General features: G+C 36.8%; 1 protein-coding gene across 3 annotated transcripts in view; it reads right to left on the bottom strand.

Annotated features, from left to right (window-relative positions):
• The window catches only part of LOC131072857 (probable transcriptional regulatory protein At2g25830), a 101423-nt gene that overhangs the window by 23822 nt on the left and 55069 nt on the right, over window positions 1–22532 (bottom strand). The window contains exons 3-7 of one of the 3 annotated variants that reach the window (XM_058009138.2): window positions 14264–14325; window positions 11299–11349; window positions 10973–11129; window positions 10429–10706; window positions 3628–3748 (exon numbers count right to left, since the gene is read on the bottom strand). In XM_058009138.2, coding sequence (XP_057865121.2) covers window positions 3628–3748; window positions 10429–10706; window positions 10973–11129; window positions 11299–11349; window positions 14264–14325 — 669 coding nt within the window. Of the gene's footprint in view, window positions 1–3627; window positions 3749–10428; window positions 10707–10972; window positions 11150–11298; window positions 11350–14263; window positions 14326–22532 lie in introns of all 3 variants that reach the window. The other 2 variants (XM_058009139.2, XM_058009140.2) reach the window with 2 other exon arrangements.

Here is a 22532-nt window from a genome sequence, read left to right as displayed (position 1 = left end):
CATCTACCAAGTTACAAGTGTCAGACAAGGTGGCATCCCAGTCATCACTCCTCCAGTTGGATTGGTCCACCTCAGCGTGTCCAGATTCAATGTACCTGACTCATCAAAGATGACACAAACTTCAATGTACCTACCTTGGTTATCCATTGGTCGAATATTCCAGAGAAGACGTGTCCAAATAATGCAATTATTTCATTGGCCAGAATTAAGTTTGTTGTAACAAACCCTAATTAGGGTTTTTATTGTAAAATCTCGGCCATTGATCTCAAATTGATCTGAGCCATTGAATTGTATTGTGGGCACTATATAAGCCCTGGCTCCTCATTTGTAAAGGTCAATAGTTAGTCAATAGTTGATAGTGAGTGAATAGTTAGCTAATAGTGAATAGTCAGCTGATAGAATAGCAATTAGAGTAAATTAGGAGGAAAAGGCAAGAAATTGTTGCTAGCGAGTATAAACAAACTCCATTTTCATTGAAGTTATGGTGAATTGTGTTGTTTCGTTGCAATATGCATGGTCTCTTGTTGAATCTTCATTTTAGATGATAGATAAATAAATTGAACGAAAGAAGTTGTTGAATGCACCTATGTGGAATCCGTCTAATCCATACCACTAGCCTCTTACTGATGGTAAGTTCGCCCTGCGTGGTCAACTGGCATAAAATGAGCTTAATCTTAAGTCGTTACACGTCTATTGTTCATGCATTATCTTGAATGGTGATCAGTGTCTGATAGTGTACGATTTGAACGTATTGGAAGCATCCCTTAGAAGATCACATTGAGTTGGTGTCGGATTGTTCAAGCCTGATGGTGAGACCCAGCCCAGTAGGACTCCACCTAGTCGTTCATCCATCTTCTCGCATTCTAGGTAGTAGAGTAGACTTCTTGAACCCTGCATCTTTTGCCATTTGTTTATCTTCCAGTTAGTAAATAGGACTTGTGATTCCAGCAAATCAGACGTTCAGGTCATCGAGTGTAAGTCCCCTTTCCAGCAAATCACATCATACCACGAAGAGCTTATCCATGGGTAGAGAACCTACATAACAGAACCTTGAAGTTTCTCTGATTGATCCTTTTTGTGATATCTTCAGCATTCGGAAACTTTACTCAAGAGAGGATAAGATACCTCTGGGTATTTTATTCTATGTTTGGTTGTGTACAAAATACACATCAACAGGACCACCAGCATCTTTTGAAGATTCTGAATTTTTCTTATTCGCTGCTCACATGTCTTGGCTAGGACTGTAATGTCCCCTTTTGGTGATACTTATAATTTGTCTTCAAAAGGATAACTATAGCTTGCAACCAATACTATGAAGTCAACCTCAATTTGCTTAAGTACGCAATTCTACCTTAGTAATGGTTTTGATGCTTTATTACGTATGTATATTTTAATAGAAGTAATGAAATTAGTAATGGTACAACATTCTGATTTAAATTACTGTTAATGGAATCCAATATAATGATTATCTTTAATAGGAATGAAATAATTGTTGTTACTCTATGATCATGCAATGAAGATATGAGGACTAGTTCTTATTCGAATAGCTGTGCCCGATTGACCTTTGTACCCTGTTATAGCGTGTGCTTCACCTTGTTGCGGGGCAGATGATATCCCTCCCTCTTACTCGACTGACCAAAGGGCTCCCTGAGCGCTGTGAATATGGAATCCGATTTATATTTCTTCCGTTGAAGACACTTATGATCCTCTATTAATATCTCTTCAAGCGAACATGATTGAAGAGTTGTATTCCAAAAGACATGTCTATTTATCATTGCCCCCTCTCCTTAATACTAATCGCACCATATTATGACAAATATTGTTATCAGTTTAGACTTCCCTAATCACTACCCTTATAATCAATATCTGATCCCTATATATCAACGTATCCCTTAGCCTTCAATCAATTAGTGGTAACTTTCACATAATCACCGATTAAGTCCATATTAGAATTGCTGTCATAATGTTGATCATTATTACTATACAATTATTTAATCATCGCTTGACTAATCTCATGATTAGTTTCTTTTAAATCGATCTATTGATCTTTATTCCTAATCAATGCTTGTTAGAATGCCATAGTCTCGTCTCTATCCATCCTTGATGTAATCGCTGTTCCTTATCAACCCTTGATGCCTTTGCAAACTTAATAAGCTAAATCGATACTCACCTCAGTTGATCTGTAGGATCGCTGATTCAGATATGGTTGATATAAATAGCGCAAAGATTGTTTGGTCTCGTTCCAAAACTTATTTATAAATTCGTCTCCATGGGAGACTTCTCGAATTTGAATGATCTCAGTGGGTAATGTTTATGGGACATTACAAGGACCCACATCTTTTGCCTTTTGGTAGGTTAGTTCCTTTCTGTTGGGCACTACCAATTACTTGCTAACTTGGTTTCTTATCCTCTTGGGTAGTTACTATGAGGCCCACATATGTAAGTGCCCCCTAGAAGAATATTTAAAATTAACTTGGGTATTTCATGTCCTACACTACTTATGTTGGGACTCACCAAAGGCTTCATGTGGTGTGGATTTCTATTTCTTATCTGTTGACTGATTCTATGGGACTCACAGAATTGTCTCCTTTGTTGGGAGATAGTGATCACCTGATAGGCTGAAGTCATTGTTTACTGGTCAGTAGCAAAAGAAATATACTCTTAGTGATTACATAGTGACGACATCGATTCTAATTATCATGAAACGCTTTCATATTTAGTATGGGAATTATCTTTGGTTGGTGGCAACAATTACCAATACCATATGCTGGAAAACTCCAACATCAGTTAACACTGCTGAGCAATCTTGACAACACCCCTGTATTGGACGAAATTAGAGAAAGACATATTAATGACTATTTTATGTGGGAGCTCATATCTCTTCATACTGCTAGGTGAATCTTTATAATACCGATGACTAGCACAGTAGTGTACTAGCCCTATAACCACTGGCTGTCATGTCACTTATGTTAAGGCAGGGTAAGTTGGGAATCAAGCACGGCGACAACCTGGGATGATTTCCAAGTTAATGTTATAGGTTTTCTAAGAAGGTTGTATGCCTATAGGAGTGTAATAGTTTGTTCTTATCCCATGAGAAAGAAATGAATGAATGCATCCATTTATTTGGTGAGCAATATTTGAATTTGATTCCATGCCACAATATTCCATCCATCCAAACAAATATTGAAAAAAATGATAGACGACACAACAGAAAAAATGGGGACAACAGCTTTTAGTGTTAGGGATTGTCAAATGCCAAATATGATTTAAAAAGCTAAAAAAATTAAATGCCAGCCAAAACTATGACGTTTTGTTTCTGGTTCATTGTGATTCGGTTGGATTTGTTTTAGGTTCACCCTAGTTCCTCCAGGACAAACCCATAGTGATTTTGTCACCTCCTTATGTCATTTTGTGGCCTGATTGACCTGGATCCCATACCAGGTTTACACTGAACCTAGATCTGAGGCCCCAGGCCAGCAAATCAGCAACATAGTAAATTTTTATATTTGTCTTGGTGTGAAGGGAGTAGAGCCCAACTAGTTTTGGAAATTGAAATATAAACTTTTAAAAAAGGCATAAGCTAAAGTAAAATAGTTCTTGAGTAAAAAATGATATATAGCAAAGCACCTCAATGGTTGACAAAGGTAATAGCTCAAACCCATTATCTGGTTCAAAAGGAATGCCTTCTTCACGAAACTTTGACATTGTTTCATTATAATTTTCTGTTGTAGTAATCACCTTGAAATACCTGTCATTAGATCAGCTATTGATCAATAATACACTCAGTCTGAATCCAAAAAAGTTCACATTATACAGTAAACAAAATTAAAATTATGATAAGAATGCATTTTGAATTACAAGTGATTTGATCTATAAGACATATACAACATATCAATAAACTTCAATTTGTTTATTATTTATGAAACAAAATACATTACAATAGAAACTCCTAAGACGTGTCAAAATATATTGTTTATTATTTTTGGAGGAATGGAGAGCAATAGATTCATAAAATAACAAACAAACAATTTTTTTCTCAAAAACTTTTAGACCTAGAAATCATTTTCAATCATTTTCTTTGTTTTAGAAGATCTCCAGGCTAACTTTTAAATCTTCCCCAACACTCACTAACATTGATCACATGGTCTACAATTTTTTTGAGGAAAAAGAATGGAATTCTCATATCAATCCAAACTCAAGTGAAGTTAAACATTCTCAGGGATAAGACATTGGATTTTACTATGCGGATGTTTAGGTGTTGGAGCGATTAACCTTTGGTGGGTAACACATTGTCACAAAATGAGCAAGTTTAGGGGGTTTAATATTCCATTTTCTTATATACAAGAATACCAGAAGCTTTAACTTCATAAATTAGCAATTTTACCAAGAGTGTTGATTTTGTGGGTCCTAGTCTTTTTCCCAGATATTTTTGAAAAATCATGACCATAAATATTGTTGATTTTAAATTAAAAATTGCTTGTGTTATGGCATACAACCCCCTCCCAGATATGTGTATACCCCTATCTAATACATTTAGGGATATGTTACACCTTGTCTACAACCTAAAAAATCATTTGTACCAAAATCTATCCCGAGTACAGTTAGGTGATGTTTTTACTATCCCCAATGTAAAATCTAAGGGTTATCCAAAATAAACTCAAAAAAGAAAGGAAAGTACTCACGAAAATGAAAATTATGCTTTCTGTTATCACAAAAGCTTGCACCCTTGCTGAGCTATCAACTCAGCAACCTCGTGAAACATGGAAACAACTCCAAAGTGTGGGACCTTGCACATGGGGTTGAATCTCCGAAGAAGGCAGGCTTCCTTCTTCAAATAGGTGCAGGTGTTGAACCAACTCAACACTTCAAAACTTACTCCTAAGCCTATCCTAACAACTTGCAGAGGTAAAAGGAAGAGAGAATTGCTTGAAATAAAAGGAGGTGATGCACCAAGAAGAGATTGTTTCTCTCCCTACCGAATGGCACAAGGAACCAACTAAAAAACCCAAGAGATGCACAGCTTCAATTGCATAAGTGACCCAAACACATGTATGGAGGTTAGAATTTGCTAAGTGTTTAAGAGGGGAGAAGGATTCCCACAAGTCACACTCATAAAACAAGTTAACACGGCATAAATGGAGAGAGAAGCCACAAGACATACACCTATGATGAAGGTAAGAAAAGCATACACAACATACATAGGTTAGAAGGAGGCAAGAATGGTGATTTTTTAATTAATCATAAGGCCAAAAGCCAATCTTACAGTTGCAGAAATGCAAAAATAATTACAAGTCTTCAAGAGAAGAGAAAGAGCATAAGAAAGCTCAAGCCAGCAGGGAGAGAACCCTTTACAATGAGGCTTAACAACCTTTATATAGAAAAATGGGTTAAAATGGTGATCATGACCCCTGCATGTCAGTCTGGAAGTGCAGGGAAGTGCATGCACTTGGCTTGTACATGCAAGCAACCTAGCCATACCTCAAAAGGCAATTCTGAGGAAGGTGGATTGACTAACCTTCCAAAGTCAGACATGACATAAGTCACCAAGCATGGTCTCGTACCTCCCTTGATGGAAATCCTGCTAAAAACACTTAATGCACCCTTGTGGCTCCACAAAAGAAAATGCACAAGTCACCAAAACTGTCGAAGCATTTAAGGCCTTGAGTGTCGATCACGCCATCCGGACGTGTCGCCAGTAGGAAGGAAGCCCAGAGACTTTGGAAGCTCGGACTCCCGAAGTGAGGAAGACAGGGGAAGGAGTAAGGAACCTCAGAACCTCGAGGTTCCGGAGTTCCGAGATAGAGAGAGGAAGAGAAGGAAAGAAACTTCAGAACCTCAGGGTTCCGGAGTTCCGGAGGAACTAGGGAGAGAAGGCAAAAGGGGAAGGAACCTCGGAACCTTGGGGTTCCGGGGAACTACTCAAAGGAACTTCGGAACCTCGAGGTTCTGGGATAGAGAGGGAAAGGGTTAAAGAGAGAAGGGGAACTTCGGAACCTCAAGGTTCCGGAGTTCTGGGCAAAGGAGAAGCTTAAGAGAAGAGGCGAAGGAAATGAAGGCTAGGAACTTCGGAACCTCGAGGTTCCAGAGTTCCAAAGAGGGAAGGAGAAAAGGGACAAGGAACTTCGGAACCTCGGGGTTCCGAAGTTTCAGAGAGAAGGAGGGGAGCTTCGGAAGCTTAGGGTTCCAGAGTTCCGAGATAGGAGAAAGGTGAGAAGCAAGGAACTTCAGAACCTCAGGGTTCCGGAGTTCCGAATAACTAAGGAAAGGCTAAGGGAAGGAAGGGAACTTCGGAACCTCGGGGTTCCATAGTTCCGGGAAAAGGAGAAAGAGAGGGCCTAGGAACCTCCGACAAAGCAACACCCCAAACCTCATGATTGCTTTTCTCCTTGATCAGCTGGGGCAGCGCTGGTCCATGGAACATATCTCTGATCGGTTCTCACTAATGGACCAAGGGTGTCATAAAATGGCAACACTTTCCAAATACAAAGAGAGGCAAACTTCTTTCTTCTCATGTGCACCAATTGTATTGACACTCATATTTGGAGGATTTAGGAATAAGAGATATATGTTTTAAAAAATAAGTACATTATAATTGTTTTTATAATATAAATGATATTGCCTACTAAATCCACATATCATAAATGGGACCTATCAAAGGATTAGTTGAATTTTTTTTCTCAAAATACGCCATTATCAAAGGGGCTGGGGATTAGGTTTTCAAAGTGTCTTTGATATTCGTGAGTTAAAAGTTGAAGTATCCAAAATTAAACAGATCTCAAAGAATTAACTGGGAATTTAAGTAGGCTAGGCAATCCTGGAAAATGTGTTTTCATCATCTATGTTATTGCATTCGCATAGTCTACATGTACCATCTCCACAGAGTGTTCGAGGCATTGTCAATTTTGTGGTCTCAAAATGGAGTTCATGAGAATAATATTTATTTTTCTTTTGCTCGATGGTCTTTTTATAGTATCTTGACTTCTTTTCTCTTATTCCAATACCATTCCAAAGATCTCATTTAAACTTATGAGCAATGTCCCCTTTAATGTTGCTATCATTTTGATATTGTTAATTACAAGATCTTAATAATGTCCCAATGTTTAAGACAGACTCAGTATTTTTGATCCAACATTTTTCAAGTTTGAAGAATTTATCGCATACTTCTTAATTGATGCTAAGGAATCTATCTCCATTCATCTTTGAGACCTTACACTTGTAATGACGTACTTGATAAAAACATTTCGATGTGAGTTAGCTCTGCTTCAAAAAGGATTTGTGTAGGGGCATGCTAGTTTTAATTTTTAAATTTTTTATTATATTCCATTTTTTATTAGTTAATTTTTTTCTCTGAGCTTGATACAAGAAATAATTTACAAATAATACTTTAATTTTGGACCAATCACTTTATTTCCAAAAGGGCAACTTAAATATTATTATTAATTTAATAAGTGGTCAACTAAATGAGATATTATAAGACATGTAATATTTTATTTGAAAAATGTTTTGAACACTTTGGAGGGAAAAGGAAAAAATGTTTTTATTTTTTAAATACTTCGGAGGGCAAAAAACAAATTCAAATTGAGAGCCCAAAAAGAATTAATAAAAGGAGGTCAAATTGGTCATTTGAATCATGATCTATTGTCATTTGTTGTTCGTTCCATTTTGGAGATTGAAGCATTAAGGGACAAAAACCCTTGGTGTAGGAGACCTAGAGGGCATAAACCCTCTTGGTTTCTAGAGTTGGATTTGAGGACAACAACCCCCTTGTCTATGAGATGACTCCATCTGAGGATCACATTTGTGCTGATTAAGATTTTGATCATCAAGGACTAGATCAATTGAATATTTGCAAGCAAATCTAATCGATATTAACAAAATATTAATGAATTTTTTTTTAAAATTTTTTTGGCAAGTTTCTACCTTATGGGGGTAGATCCCTTTTCATTAAACTCAAAAGAAACTACTACATCCAACGAGAAATAACAATCACCCCTTCGCTCAGTACATTTATCCCCTCCATCTGAGAGGCGAAGAAAAGATCTCCATTTAAGCCCACAAAAGAAGCAAAGGGGGTGAGAGAGAACTTTCCTAACCCTTCCCTATAAAAAGCAACTGCATCTGCCATCCTCTTCTCCTTTCCAACTGCCTCTACATCAAATATGTTAGCCATATATCCCCTCTTTGGATTAGGGGAAACTAGAAGCAATGAGCTCGAAACTGTTCCTCCATGTCGTGCCTATGTCTACTCCCAAACCATTCTTCTCCCAACACATTTTTAATCACTGGAAGTAAAAACTCCTCCTTGGGAATGAAGTCTCTTTCACTGGCTGTCAAAGTCCCCCTCCTGTCATATACATGCAACTCTGAAACACACCTTCGCTGCCATTTAAATTCTCTAATACCTGCACACACAAAGAAAGCCACAAACCTAAGTGCATAATACCCAAGATGCATCTCTCCATCGCTTAAATAAACCGATAGAAGTTTCCAGATTCCCCATCAAATCCCAAGACTCTGCTTAGAGCTAAAGATTTAATTTTTCTTGTCAAAGCCACCCAAAACTGACTAGAAAACAACTATTTCAAATCTCCCCGGTACACCATAATCGATCAAAAGCTACCACCGAGAACCATTTCCTACCATTTAGGGGTCTGAACCCAATCCTTATCCATTTGGCTAATCTATTTTGGCTATTTTAATTTAGTCTTCACATAGATCATCCGATGACCATAAAATTTCTGGTTTATTGATCTCAATACCAATATTAGCAAGCTTATTGGCTAGCCCGTTTGCCTCTCTATATACATGTGAAAAGGTGACATTTTCCATCTTTGATAATAAATCTTAAATAATGATCAACCATTTTTTCAATTTCCAGTTCTGAATAGAATTATTGCTAATAGCATTGATACATAGCAACGAATCCCCTTCTATATCTATAATTTTAATACTGTTATTGATGCACAATCCCAATCCACACACCAATGCTTCGAATTCCACTTTGTTGTTCGAGGCAAAACCCACCTTTCTAGCCAGGGTCCTGTTGATGTGTGTTTTACAAAACAAGAAACAAGACCACAATGACATGATGAGCAAGGAACAAAAGCACATATAGGAATTCTCTCTCCTTCAACACAAAGAAGACATATTTTGCACCAACAAGCCAAAGATAAATGATTTTAAGGTGCAGACAAGAACACAACTTTCTTTCAAAATGCCATCTATAACAACCAATGTGTGCATGCTTGTATTTATTATTGTACAGGGAAGTTACATTGGTGATTGTAGCTTCGATTATGTAAGTTACCATTTCTACATAACTAATGTAGTATTATTACATCATTAACATATGCAATAAATGCTTGTGTACAGAGTATAGTCTAGCATTACATTATTTAATACAAGATTTGACAATATTATAGATGACTTGTCAAGAGCGATGGGTGAATTGCTGCCCCACTTACAGTGCTGTTAAAGAAGGATGTCTTACATTGGAAACTACAAAAGAAATGTGCAGTACACTAGTTTTGGCTACTCTGGACTCTACAGAGACATTTACATGGAATATGATTCTTCAGGGTAGTTTTAATTTCAAGAAAGAGTGACTTCTAGGAATTGTGAGTCCACGAATCAAGGGTAGAATCTCACCTAACCTCTTTTGTGAAGGAAATGTTGGCCATACTATACACAGTCAAGCAATGACACCACTATTTGATGTGTCCATATTTTAAGGTCGAGACAGATCATGACAGCCTCAAATACTTTTAAGAGAAAAGGCTATCATCAAACAAGCAGCAATAATGGATCTCTAAGATGCTAAGATATGCTTTCTGTTGTGCCTCCTCAAGAGACTGCCCATGTTCAATCAGTGATTCAGACTCCGATTGATTAAGAGGTGATTTTTCTGCTGATTGGAGTGGTTGATACTTGATAGGTATTGGCTGGGAGGAAGAAAGGATGTGGAAGGGTTTTGGAAGAGGAAATAGTTGTTTAAAGATAACTTTGGATACTGGACAAATATTACACTTGCGTGAGAAATAAATATCTAGCTTTCATAGGAAAATTATAATGAATGTAAAATCTAAACTCAAATGTCACTTACATCTAATGACAAGTACTTCTAGGCCGTCCTCACTACATGACAAGAAAAATATCTCAGCATAATTCTTCTTATGATCTACTTATCATAACATCCAACTTAAATTCACAATGGGTACTTGCACTCTTTTCTAGAGTTTCTACAATTCCTTCCAATGTTTCAAGTGAAATTCCAAATTATCAACAATATGGATAAATATATTCTTAGAATTCCAGACTGAGATGGCTCACATTAAACAGAGATTCAACTGCAAAAGAATTAGAAATGTTGTATACTCCATGTTGTTTGCATACCACAACAAATGCAGGAAAGACTGAAATGACTAGCACCTTGCAGATTGCTCATTTTCTGTATCATCTTCATACACTGGAGGTTCGATGATGTCATCTGCACCAGCATCCAACGCTACACCCAGGAGTTTGTCTTTATCAACCTGATCAACTTTCACATTGATAACTCTAGCTCGTCTGAACTTGAATAACACAGATCCTGGATCTGCCATCTTTCCTCCATTCTTTTTTACTATATCCTTTACAAAGGCTGAAGATCGATTTAAATTGTCTGTTAGAACTTCAGCTATCATACCAACTCCGCCAAAACCATGCACCTGAAAAGACAGAAGGAATTCTAGAAACCTGAAAGATAAAGGAATTCCAGAAACATTGCTTTACAGCACAAGCAAATAATTTCTTCAGTAGAAGCTAATTTGTTAAATTGAACACATTTTATCTACTATTCAAAGTTAACTCGTTGCTGACCATGCTGCATTTCATCACAATCATGTCCAAAATGATAAAACCCATAAAGAGATACTTCCTTTTGCAAAATGAAAAAAGATTAATAAGTGGTCAACCTATTCAGACATGCAAGTACCTCATAAAACTTCTCAATAAAAGCTTCCTGCCCTTTATCCAATGCTTTCTTAATATTGCGTTCAACAATATCTTTTGGTACATCAAGCTCTTTCGCTTTCTGAATTACTGCTGCCAATAATGAATTTGATGTTGGATTTGCTCCACCTCTTTTAACACTGCAGTTTCCAGACACAACCTGTAAGAATCAAAACATAATTGAAATAAAAAGCAATGCAAAGATAGCTCAACATTAGAAAGGAGCTTTCTAAAATATTACAAGGTTCATTGACAATAGTTTTAAATTTCAAAGCTACTGTACAATGCATCATAGATCATATGCCCCACCTATAATTAGAGTGCAACTTAGTTCCAGCACCTTTCATTATTAAATCATTTCTGACCATGATGTTAGAGCCCAAATCAGCCAAAATATAGTCAGCAATGCACAATAATTCAAGATGATAGAAAAACCCTCAGTTCAATAGTCAGAAAATATCATGTTTGGTTGAAGAAGAAGAAAGTCCATATCACAAAACACAAATGGAATGAAAAGCACATACAGACAGGTGATGAGGTCAGATAGATTCACAAATGGGAATTGAAGAGCTAGATTTGCCTAAAGAACCATTAAACATTCACTACATTCAGAAGTAGGTACAAAAGAAGGTAATAGAGAAGCTCTGAGAAGACCTTGGTGAGAAAATGAAATTTTGTCAATGTGAGATTAATTCAATGATCATCTTCACAGAAAATAATTACCTCCAAGAGAAATTTTCCATGCATAGAAGGCATTTATTAGTGAATTTATGCTAAGCTCTCATCATCTAGAAGTTGCAACAGGCAATTGGAAAATATAGATGGAGGACAACATCTATACTCTCTCTGCCAGCAAATATAAAATGAGAGTGAGGTACATGATGCTACACTGTACCTATTAGAATAATACTTTATTATTTTATTATTAATGCTCAATATTGTAAACTTAGTGTAAATATCTTAATAAGATCTTGCTCGATCTTATTGGCAGTTTCTTTTTAGAAACTTGCCCTCTTGTAATTCTTTGTAATCCTATTTATTGAGCATTTGGTCATTGTTAATATACATTCAAGTTTTTACCAATTACTTGCGTAATAGTACCATCTATGAGAAAGTAAGGCAGAAGCTCTCAATAGAGTTGAACATTTGAAATATATAGAGAATCATGTTTTTATTGCATCGGTAATACTCAGAACAATGTATTCTAGTACAGGGAGGATTTGTCAGTAAATCAGTGTTCTTACCCTGACAATTGAGCTGATATTTGTAGGACCAACAGCATTTGGTTAACACACAACCATTAGTCTAATTATCCATTACAACCATGTAACATATGACCACGCTGGCTATCAATAGCAAAATAATACAGTCGGCACAAAATATTTATTAGTGATACTGTATAACTATCCATATCATGTGTGTGGTGGGTTCAGTCTAGTAGAATCCTTTAAGATAGTTGTAATAGAATGACCCAGTAAACTGGCAGCAGCTTCATGGTGGGCATGCATCTCATTGCAAACCTTGTTATATGGTTACTTTCACAAGTAACCAATTTAGTGGATACAGTTTCATTTATTCATTGAAAAAATAAGACCAAGAATACAGTCACAATAGTCTTCAAATTCTATGTTATATAGATTCAGGGTACAAGGATGATCCTTACCAAAATGGGAGAAATTTCCAATTCATGCAGAGGGCTTGTACATGGACAAAGATGAGGGTGAAACAAATGGCCTTGGAAATCTTAACTCCAATTCCATTGTCTGCAAATGAATAAGCACTCAAGTGTGATGAGTTCTAGAGGGTTTCTTCACAGAAGACTTTGAAAATCGAAATTCAGCTCACATGGGACTCTGACACAAACTTGATGCGTGAAACTCTTTTACCTTCGTACCATTTTTTTGGGTATGTTTTACTCCTGATATTTCAATTTGACTCTTCCTTTAACACTGAGACACTGTTTGTCATGATAAATTCCGTTAAGCACTTTATGTATTGTTTATCAATATAACTATATGTTGCTAATTCTGTATTTACAATTTTTTAATGTTCCTTTATGAGTTTTGCAATGGTTGTAATGCTTGAATTTTACTACTTATGATTTTAGTATTCTAGCAATACCTAACTATGCAAATTTCCTGCAAAGCCCATATAGAAAGGAGACCAAATCTCTTCTGCAAAGGAAAACAAAGAGATCACAACATAACGTAGAAACCAGTCATCTCTTCTGCAAAGGAAAACAAAGAGATCACAACATAATGCAGAAGGCAATCATGATCAGCCAAATCAATCTCATTAAGAAAGGAAAAAGAGTGGAAGAAAGCAAATAACCTTACTCAACGCCAATGGGAAAACTAATATAGTCTGAATTTCTTAAAACATCCATCCCATAATCTCACACAGGATATGATAGCAGACGCTACAAGCTCAAGAATTTCACGGCACTACATGATGAAAAAGAAATTGTCTAGAGATCAAGTCAAATTCCTTCCTGAAATCCCTAAAGTAACAATAGACCTTAATACTTTTTCTTTGGCTTCCTCAAAGTGTGAGAATATAACCTATTCAGTAAAAAATCTTCAATAATCTGGTACTCCTAAGCTGCCTCCTCTCTACTAATCCAAAGGAACATGTCAATTCATGGTATAAAATTTCACAAAGGTATGCCCAATGGTCACAATCTGCTAATCATGTCTCTGTAATTTCAACTGACTTTTGAATAGATTGCAAAATGGTTTCAGACCATGAGAATGGGAAGCCAAAGCGGAACACAACTACTTAAAAAGATAGCAATGGAACAAATCAACACGTATCCCATGTTTGAGAAATAAAACCCAGAGGTATTCACCATTGGTCTCTTTAATAAAACTCAAAAATAGGTTACCTGATAGTGATCCAAATGAAAAAAGAAACAAGCAATCAGGGAGGCAACCTGCACAGTAAGCTGGCAGATACCATACACTGCAGGTACACTTGATATCCATAACAGTATAGAGGCACCTGCATAGGAGACATGCATGCATGTGGGTGTGTGTGAAAGAGAGTGAGTGGGTGTGTGTGAGAGAGAGAGAGAGAAGGACAGAGATTGTTGAAAATTTAAAAGAACAAAATGTTCCTCCAAATGATTATTAGATCCAAAGCCAAAGAAAGATTCGGTGACAAAAACTACCTTTGAACATTATTTCAGAAAGCAAGTGTTCAAACAATCTAAAAACTAAACTCTTAAAAATTAAAATGTAGTTCAAAAGTTGATGAAAAGGAAAGAATTACAGACGCTGATATCACTTCCTTGCTAATCTTTCCATATCGCTTTGACTTCTTCAAATTTTGTGCCCCCTGCACCAAATGAAAATTCCATGACTTGAAAAACATAGAAATTCTCTCCTTCACACATCACAACATTATGTTAAATGAATTAAAAACAGTTAGAGGGCAAAAAGGACCAGATAACCCAACTAAAATATGTAACGTCAATATTATAAAATATCTTACATCTCCTTGAACTCTCTTGCATCCTGATGATGGATCACGGAGTGTGATACGAAACGTTGATGATAAAAAATTTATAACACAATCAAATCTAGAAGCTATTAGCAATATTCAAATGGATTGTGGAAGTGTAATAGCATTGATTATAAATCCAATCAAATGCATTATACATGTCTGTAAATAAACACACAAAAAAATCTGACAATGTCCCAATCCCTCTTGCAAGTAATTCTATCACAATTTATTTTTTAACATTGAAATATCTATAAGAGATATTAAAGAACCAGACAACTTTTAATCAATTTGAACTACTAATAAATAATCGTGCTGTTTCATAAGATCGAGACCCCATGATAATCATTAACATATTCTGCTATAAAGTATATAAACACAAATGTAGCAGGAGTATTTATAAGAATGGCTGAAACTTGGAGAAACCTGATTGCTTCAATTTTATATCCCTAATTGGATAGCACCCAAGAATCCTAAGTCATAACTATAAGAACTAAACATGGATTCGCAACATTGTAAAATATATTCTAAGAGCTCTCCAAGGATGTTTAATGAATCTCTCTTTGAAATTGTTTAAAATTTGTTGAATGTCCACTACTTTGGGCCATTGTCGTTAGGGAGACAAATGAGATTAAGGAAATCATAGACAACAAATTTACAACAATGTAAAGAGTACCCCAAATAAATTTCTGATGATAAATAACTAGGTTACCCAATTGGCAGAAAAACAAGCATTTCCAGGTATGATTCATTCCAGAATCGGATTCAGAAATGAATTGCCTATGGAATTGAGCAAGGTTTGCATTTTTGCATTGGAATTGTCAAGGAATGAACCAGGGCAATTCCAATTCAGACATGGCATTTTAAAAGATGTTTGCATGATGATTCCAGAGGCAGGAGAAGTTTTTGACAAATTTTCTTTGACTCATACCAGTTCAAATACCTTTCTGTATTAAAAAGAAATGGACATGGAGAGTTCAAGCAAATTTAAACAACTATCTGAATAAAAATTGAAATGAGCATTTAATTAAACTAATTCTAAGTACTCATTTGTATGAAGAAACAAATGTGTTGTCAGCTAAAACCAATCGAAATACATATATGAATGAAAAAACAAATGAACATTGCTTGTTTTGGTTGGTCATTACTTTAGCCTTTGCACCTGTTCTTCTGTGGTGCTCTTTTGGTTTTGCTAATGTAGCTAAAGGGTGGAAGGGATCCACAATGGAGTGAGTTATGTCCAAATGTCATCTTAAGGCAATTTTTACCACTCGTAATATGCCTACCCTGTGATGTCCCCAAATTGAGCCTCATAAAATACTGTTAATATTAAGAAAGCTCCTTGTATTATCTTTATAATAAATTGATGCAACCGAAATCAAATAGTTTGATAAGAATGATGAAGAATATTAAATGATGAACATGAAGTGGTTAGAGCAACTACATAAGACATAAGGTGCGGTGATTAGTATTGTAGCCAACTTCATGTTGATTTAGTGATCAGAATTAATAAAACTCAGAATATAAATAAAATGCACACACACGAAAACAAGGATACCCTGGGAAAACCTCTCTCTTTGAGGAAAAACCCAGCAACAAAGTTCAGATCATATATATTAATATCAGTAATGATACAATTACATATTCGCCCACCTAGGGCACACGAATAGCTGACTTATCTGATTCACAATCTCAGATCTGAACTGGAGATCGCCTTCACAGCAGATTAGACTGATGTAATACACTCAGAACCTAACGACTTTGGTGAAGGATGGATTTACACAGCATTAATGATATTCACTGAGTCTACGATGAAATTCACAGGTAATCGCTAGACTCCGGGGGTGATTCGCTAGTCCACAAGATTGATTTGCTGGCCTTCGCTGGTCCTTAAGATTGATCTGCAGGCCTTCTATGAATTTCGCTGCTGCACAAGGTGGTTTGCTAATGCACAATCAAGTTCGCTGACTGCTGTATCAAGATCGCCCAAGTCTGATTGCAGGGATAATTGAATTGCACAAACTCCTGATCAATTGACAATGTCTTGCCTTGATTTTATATGATTGCAATGCCTTGTGAACTTAGGTCGGCCATTTCCCTTTTGCCACCAAGATGCAAATATTAATTAATTAATTACAATTTCCTTGAGCGCCCAAATAGTGCCTGCCCTTACAATGTTTACAAGTTACATTTGGGTCCAGCCCAATTACATATAATTAATCAATATGCAAGTTACATAAGCATTCAAATTTGGGCCCAGCCCTATGCATTAAATGATTACATCAATATAATTAATTTTCAGGCCAAGGGCCACATTAAAATTAATTAAGCTAGGGATTTGACCTAGCTACATTTCAACACTTCAGACATCGTAAGAAGAGCATTGAGTTACATAATAGATGCAGCGATTTCATATACAAAATAAATAAATGAAAAACTATTTAATTATAAACGCAAAATATACGGTGTTGTGATTAAGACAAGAATACAAGTGATGTGATTAGTGTAATTGGAAGATGAAGCAATCATTATTCATAATGCAACGTGAGAAATATTTTCATGATCTCTTACCTCTCAACTACAGTTGGAATAGAAATCATCGCCACATTAAAGGGTGCTGGCACAGGCTTTGCATCAGTGCCAATCCAAGCCAAAAATAAGTAGTTACAGGTCTGTGGCAAATACGCTTAATAAGTACGCTACAATTGGAATCGTAGACATTCTGAGTCATTCCTGCCTTCATTCTATTAATCCGATTATGATCACCCTCCATTATTATTAACGTAGGACAGATTGCTTGCAATAAGGGGTAATGTTATCATGAAGTCACGATCAGCAAATGCCACCAGCATGTATGATGGATAATCAGTATCGACAAATGCCACCACCATGTATGATGGATAATTAGTATCGCTTAGCGAACTAGTGGTCAGTAATTAGTTACTCAGTGAACGGCGATTAAGGCAGACGATACCTTTGTATGATGCGGTTTGCATAATGGACCAATCTGTATAATTCATAGAGACACGATTAAATTAGCAAGACCGCTATTACTAATCATATTTATATTTGATTGCAATTAAGGTATAAGTGATTAGGAAAGGTGTGATTTGTCAATGCTGATGTCTAATCACCGATTAGTCATCCACAAAAAGGGGTGCGATTTATACTCACAAGATCACAATTATATGGGTGTGATTAGTGATAAGAAGAAGTGATTAAACACTGCAAGAACCGTGAAGAGTGGCGACAAATGACGGGAGACAACTCCTCACTCCAATGGGTGTAACCTTTCAATTACAGGATATATATATAGTAGATCAATTCCATTTACGGAGGGTGGATAGAGAGAGATATAAAAAGACTATGGATTGGATCAGATCAGAACTGTTATTAAGTTACAGGCAGTAGCATCTTTGTTATTGGTGGTATGTGTAGGATGAGCTTAATATATAATATTTGTTATGGAGGATTCAATAGTAATATTTAAGGATAATAATAATACAGTCTATATTTCGTAAGGCACTCAGACTTCACTCCACATACAGTGGCAGACCAGATCTGACGTAGGTCAGACCTGTCTGCCACTACAGCTACTAGGTAGAATAATACTAATTTGCCGTAAAAACATACAGTGTAATACTATCTGGGAATAAATATAGATAAATATATATAGAAATAGCAATTTGAATGAACAAGAAGATGTGAGATTATAAATCTGATTGAATTATCAATTCAATATCAGGAAGAAGATTATATTAACACTGATTGAATTCAGGTTAAGATGGTTTTTGTCTCCTAATCAATGTAGTTTAAGTCATAAGTATGTTGAGATGGAGTAATTATGGTTAAAATAGGTCTAAACCTAGTAGGGGACATTACATACCCTCCAGATGATTAAGAGTATTCTGGAAAAGGATGTTTGGCTAATATTGGCATTCACAGTTGCAGCATCCCATTGTAAATGATTTTTGGCCAAGCTGAATGTCAAGGTGCTCACTCTGATTGGAATTTTGGGGAAGCTGATGTGGCCAAAGGTCAGGGTACTAACTAGGCCTCTGGTTTTGTTAATGTTTGCGTGGTTATGGTTCTTTTGTTTTGGCTGGAGGGTTTTAAATTGGGACTCTGTTGATGTGTTTTTTCTGCACTTCATACACAAAATAAAATACCAAAGTATCTTATCCTCTCTTGAACAAAATCTCTTCAAATGCTGAACTAAGTGGTCACTTGAGGTGATTCTAAGGTTCCAAATGCCAGGTCTTGACATGTGGATAAGCTCAATGGTTGATATAATTGCTGGTAATCCAAGGGGACTAACGTAATTGTTCCTGACCTCTTGGTTGAATATGGCTGGAACGTGGAAATTTACTTGATTTAAAAAAGGACAAAAGGGATTGGGGTTTAGAGAGACTACACTACTCCTAAGATCACTAATAGAACTGGATCATACTAGGATGAACACATTCCTTAAACCAAGCTTTCCTTCACCATGTTGCCAAAAACTCCACAAAAACGATGCAATCTTCCAAGGGAAACGGAAGGTTTTCATATCATGAACGTTCATCCAAATACCCAATACACTGGCGCAACTTGAATAAACATATCCACAATTGAACTTAGCACATTTTAATGTTCAGGTTAACTATGCGCTGCAATTGAAATCATCCACCCACAAATAGTATGAACCAAGGAATTATCAACATCCACACATTACTCCATCACAATCAATGAACTTCATCTAACATGAGGATATAACGAGAAACCATGCAATTTGTAGAAGAAACAACATGTTCCACCATAAATTCAATGAAAAGGATGTTTATTTACAAGCTTGGCAACAATTTCTGCCTTCTCCTCCTATTCTACTTCTAACTTCTAATTGCTTGCTATCTAACATCTATTAACTATTACATTTTTACAAATTAGAGAGTGGAGCCTTATACAGTGCTCTAAATACAATTGAATGGCTTGGATCAAATCCACACCAATGGCCAAGATTGAAAGATAGAAACTCTAATTAGGGTTTGTTATACCCATTACATAACATTTAATGCTTGACCAATCATAAAATTACAATAGGACACATGTCCTTCACTGAATTCCGACCAATGAGAGATGAGGTTAGGTACATCGAACTTTGTGCCTCCACATGTGGTGGTTATCCTCCTCATTGGATGAGTCAAGTACATTGAATTTGGACACCTGTTGACGTGTCTTTTGTACATGACCAAACACAAAATAAAATACCTAAAGGTACCTTATCCTCTCTTGAACAAAGATCTCGACAAAGGATCAGTCAGAGTAACTCCAAGGTTCTGTTATGTAGGATCTCTACGTGTGGATAAGCTCTTTGTGGTATGATGTGATTTTGCTGGAATCACAAGGGGACTTACACTTGATGACTGAACGTCTGATTTGCTTTGAATATTACTGGAACACAGGATTTCACTAGCCTAGATTTTGAAAAAAGAAAAAAGGATGAGGGCGAGGAAAGGATCTAATTTTGACACTAAGAATGTAAGAGCAATGAATGACCTTTGATGAAATTCTAACTAAGTCTTGTTTTGACATCCCAGGACCATCTCCACAAGGTTAGTGCGATCTTCGAAGGAAAGCTTTATGATGTTCATATCATCACTACAGGCATAGACACCATCAGGCTGATGCATGTCAATGAAGAAGCGACAATTGAAGTTAAGCTCAAGTTGAATGATTCCAGTTGACTACACAAGGCAAGTCTGCAATCAACAAACTGCTAGTAGCATGGATATACAAATTTCACCATCAATCAAACACATTTCTTCCACTCATCTAATAACATGAAATCAAATCTGAGAAGTATAGAGACCATGCAAATTGTTGAATCGACCCATAGACTTCACCATTTCTTCAATGAAGTTTACAAGTCTTTTACAACAACATCTTGGCAACAATCTTTGCCTTCTCTTCCTATTCTACTCTAACTGCTATTCTATTTGCTATTAATCATTAGCTATTCTAACCTCTATGAACTAACTATTAGCCTTCTAGCTATTGACTAACTATTAGCCTTTACAAATGAGGAGCCAGGGCTTATATAGCGCCCTTAATACAATTCGATGGCTCAGATCAACTTGAGATCAATGGCCGAGATTTTACAATGAAAACCCTAATTAGGGTTTGTTACAACAAACTCAATTCTGGCCAATGAAATAATTGCATTATTTGGACACATGTCTTCTCTAAAATATTCAACCAATGGATAACCAAGGTAGGTACATCGAAGTTTGTGTCACCTTTGATGAGTCAGGTACAGTGAATCTGGACACGCTGAGGTGGACCAATCCGACTGGAGGAGTGATCACTAGGACACCACCTTGTCTGACACTTGCAACTTGGTTGATGTTCAATTTGATGATGTTGAGAAGCTAACTTTAATTAAATCTTTTGAGACTATCTGCTTCTCCAATGGACCCTTGCTTTAACCTCCTTTGTCTTTGATGTGCAGGACGGATGGTGTACCTTTCCTTCAAATGCTGGATTGGAAGAGATCGTCCTTGATGATGCTGGACTGGAGGAGGTCGTCCCTGCTGATGTTGGACTGGAGGAGGCCGTCCTTGCCCTGGCCTGGTCTTCTTTCACCTGCAAGACAAACCATAAAATGATTAAGGACACATAATATATTTATTCTAACATAGCATTTTATACCTTAAATCATCAACAAAAGATATTAAAATGAAGCTTGCTCAAGATTCTCCCTAGGGACAGGCCCTATAAGAATTTCGCCCTGGACCCTCTGGAAGGGTCAAGAGCGAAATTTGCATTCCTGGCCAATTTAGACCTCTTTTCAACATTACCTCACAACTAGCCCTTTGCCTGGCCCGAACAAGGTGAAAAATAGGAGTTTCAAAAGATTTCACCCTAGACCCTTTGGAAGGGTCAGGAGCGAATTTTGTATTCCAGGATGATTCTATCACTTGTTTACTCCAAAAATCCTCCCAAGGCAAACATATGATAGTTTTCCTTCCTCCAGCGCCCAGGGACCCACACTTTGACCTCTATCATGAGCAATTTGAGTGAAATTGGGAATTTCGCTCTGGACCCTCTGGAAGGGTCAGGAGCGAAATTCCTATTTTAGGCTTATTCCTCCATCTTCACTTTCAATTTATCTTGCAAGGCTTAAATAATCTCCCTCCAGTCTTTTCATGCCTTAGGAATCAAAATTTTGTCTTGACACAAAGGGGAAATAGTGATTTTGAACAATTTCGCTCTGGACCCTTTGGAAGGGTCAGGAGCGAAATTCCCTTTTTGCTTGCCTATTCACACTAAATTTCACTTTCTTCACTTCACTTCGTCTGGACTCCCTCATATTGAATCCACTTCTCAACTTGGCAACATTGGTTTGATCTTCACAAGGTCCAAAAAGGAGAATTCGCTCAAAAAACTAGCCAGGGACAGGACCTATCCAGAATTTTGCTCTGGACGCTTTGGAAGGGTCAAGAGTGAAATTCTCATTCTAGCTCAAAATTCACACTTTTGATGGTCAAACATCTTTCCAAGGCATTCCAAATAGCTTCTCTCACCCTAGTCTAGGCCTAACTTAGCACAAAATTTGCAGAAAAGGATGGTTTTAGTGTTTTTCGCTCTAGACCCTTTGGAAGGGTCATGAGCGAATTTCTTGTTTTGAGCTCATTTCTTCATATTTGATGACTCTTGGCAATTCAAGGACATGCCTAAGGACACCTCTAATCTTGATCCACACTAAACTTGGCATAAATTTGAGGGAAAATATAGGTTTTGCACAATTTCGCCCTGGACCCATTGGAAGGGTCAGGAGCGAATTTCACCTTTTGCTTGTTTATCCTCACTCAATTCCATTCTGTTCACTTTGTTTACTTGGACTCTCATCCTTGGATCCCTCTCCCATGCTTGCAACACTTTATTTGACCTCAAAATGACTAGAAAGGAGAATTTCACTAGAAATCATGGCCAGGGACAGGACCTATAATGAATTTCGCCCTGGAGCCTCTGGAAGGGTCAGGAGCGAAATTCTTCCTCTAGCC

The sequence above is a fragment of the Cryptomeria japonica genome, chromosome 6 (assembly GCF_030272615.1).
Source record: "Cryptomeria japonica chromosome 6, Sugi_1.0, whole genome shotgun sequence".
NCBI classification, from domain to species: Eukaryota; Viridiplantae; Streptophyta; class Pinopsida; order Cupressales; family Cupressaceae; genus Cryptomeria; species Cryptomeria japonica.
The sequence above is the reverse complement of the archived record's forward strand: the minus strand, read 5'-3'. Positions and strand labels throughout refer to the sequence as shown.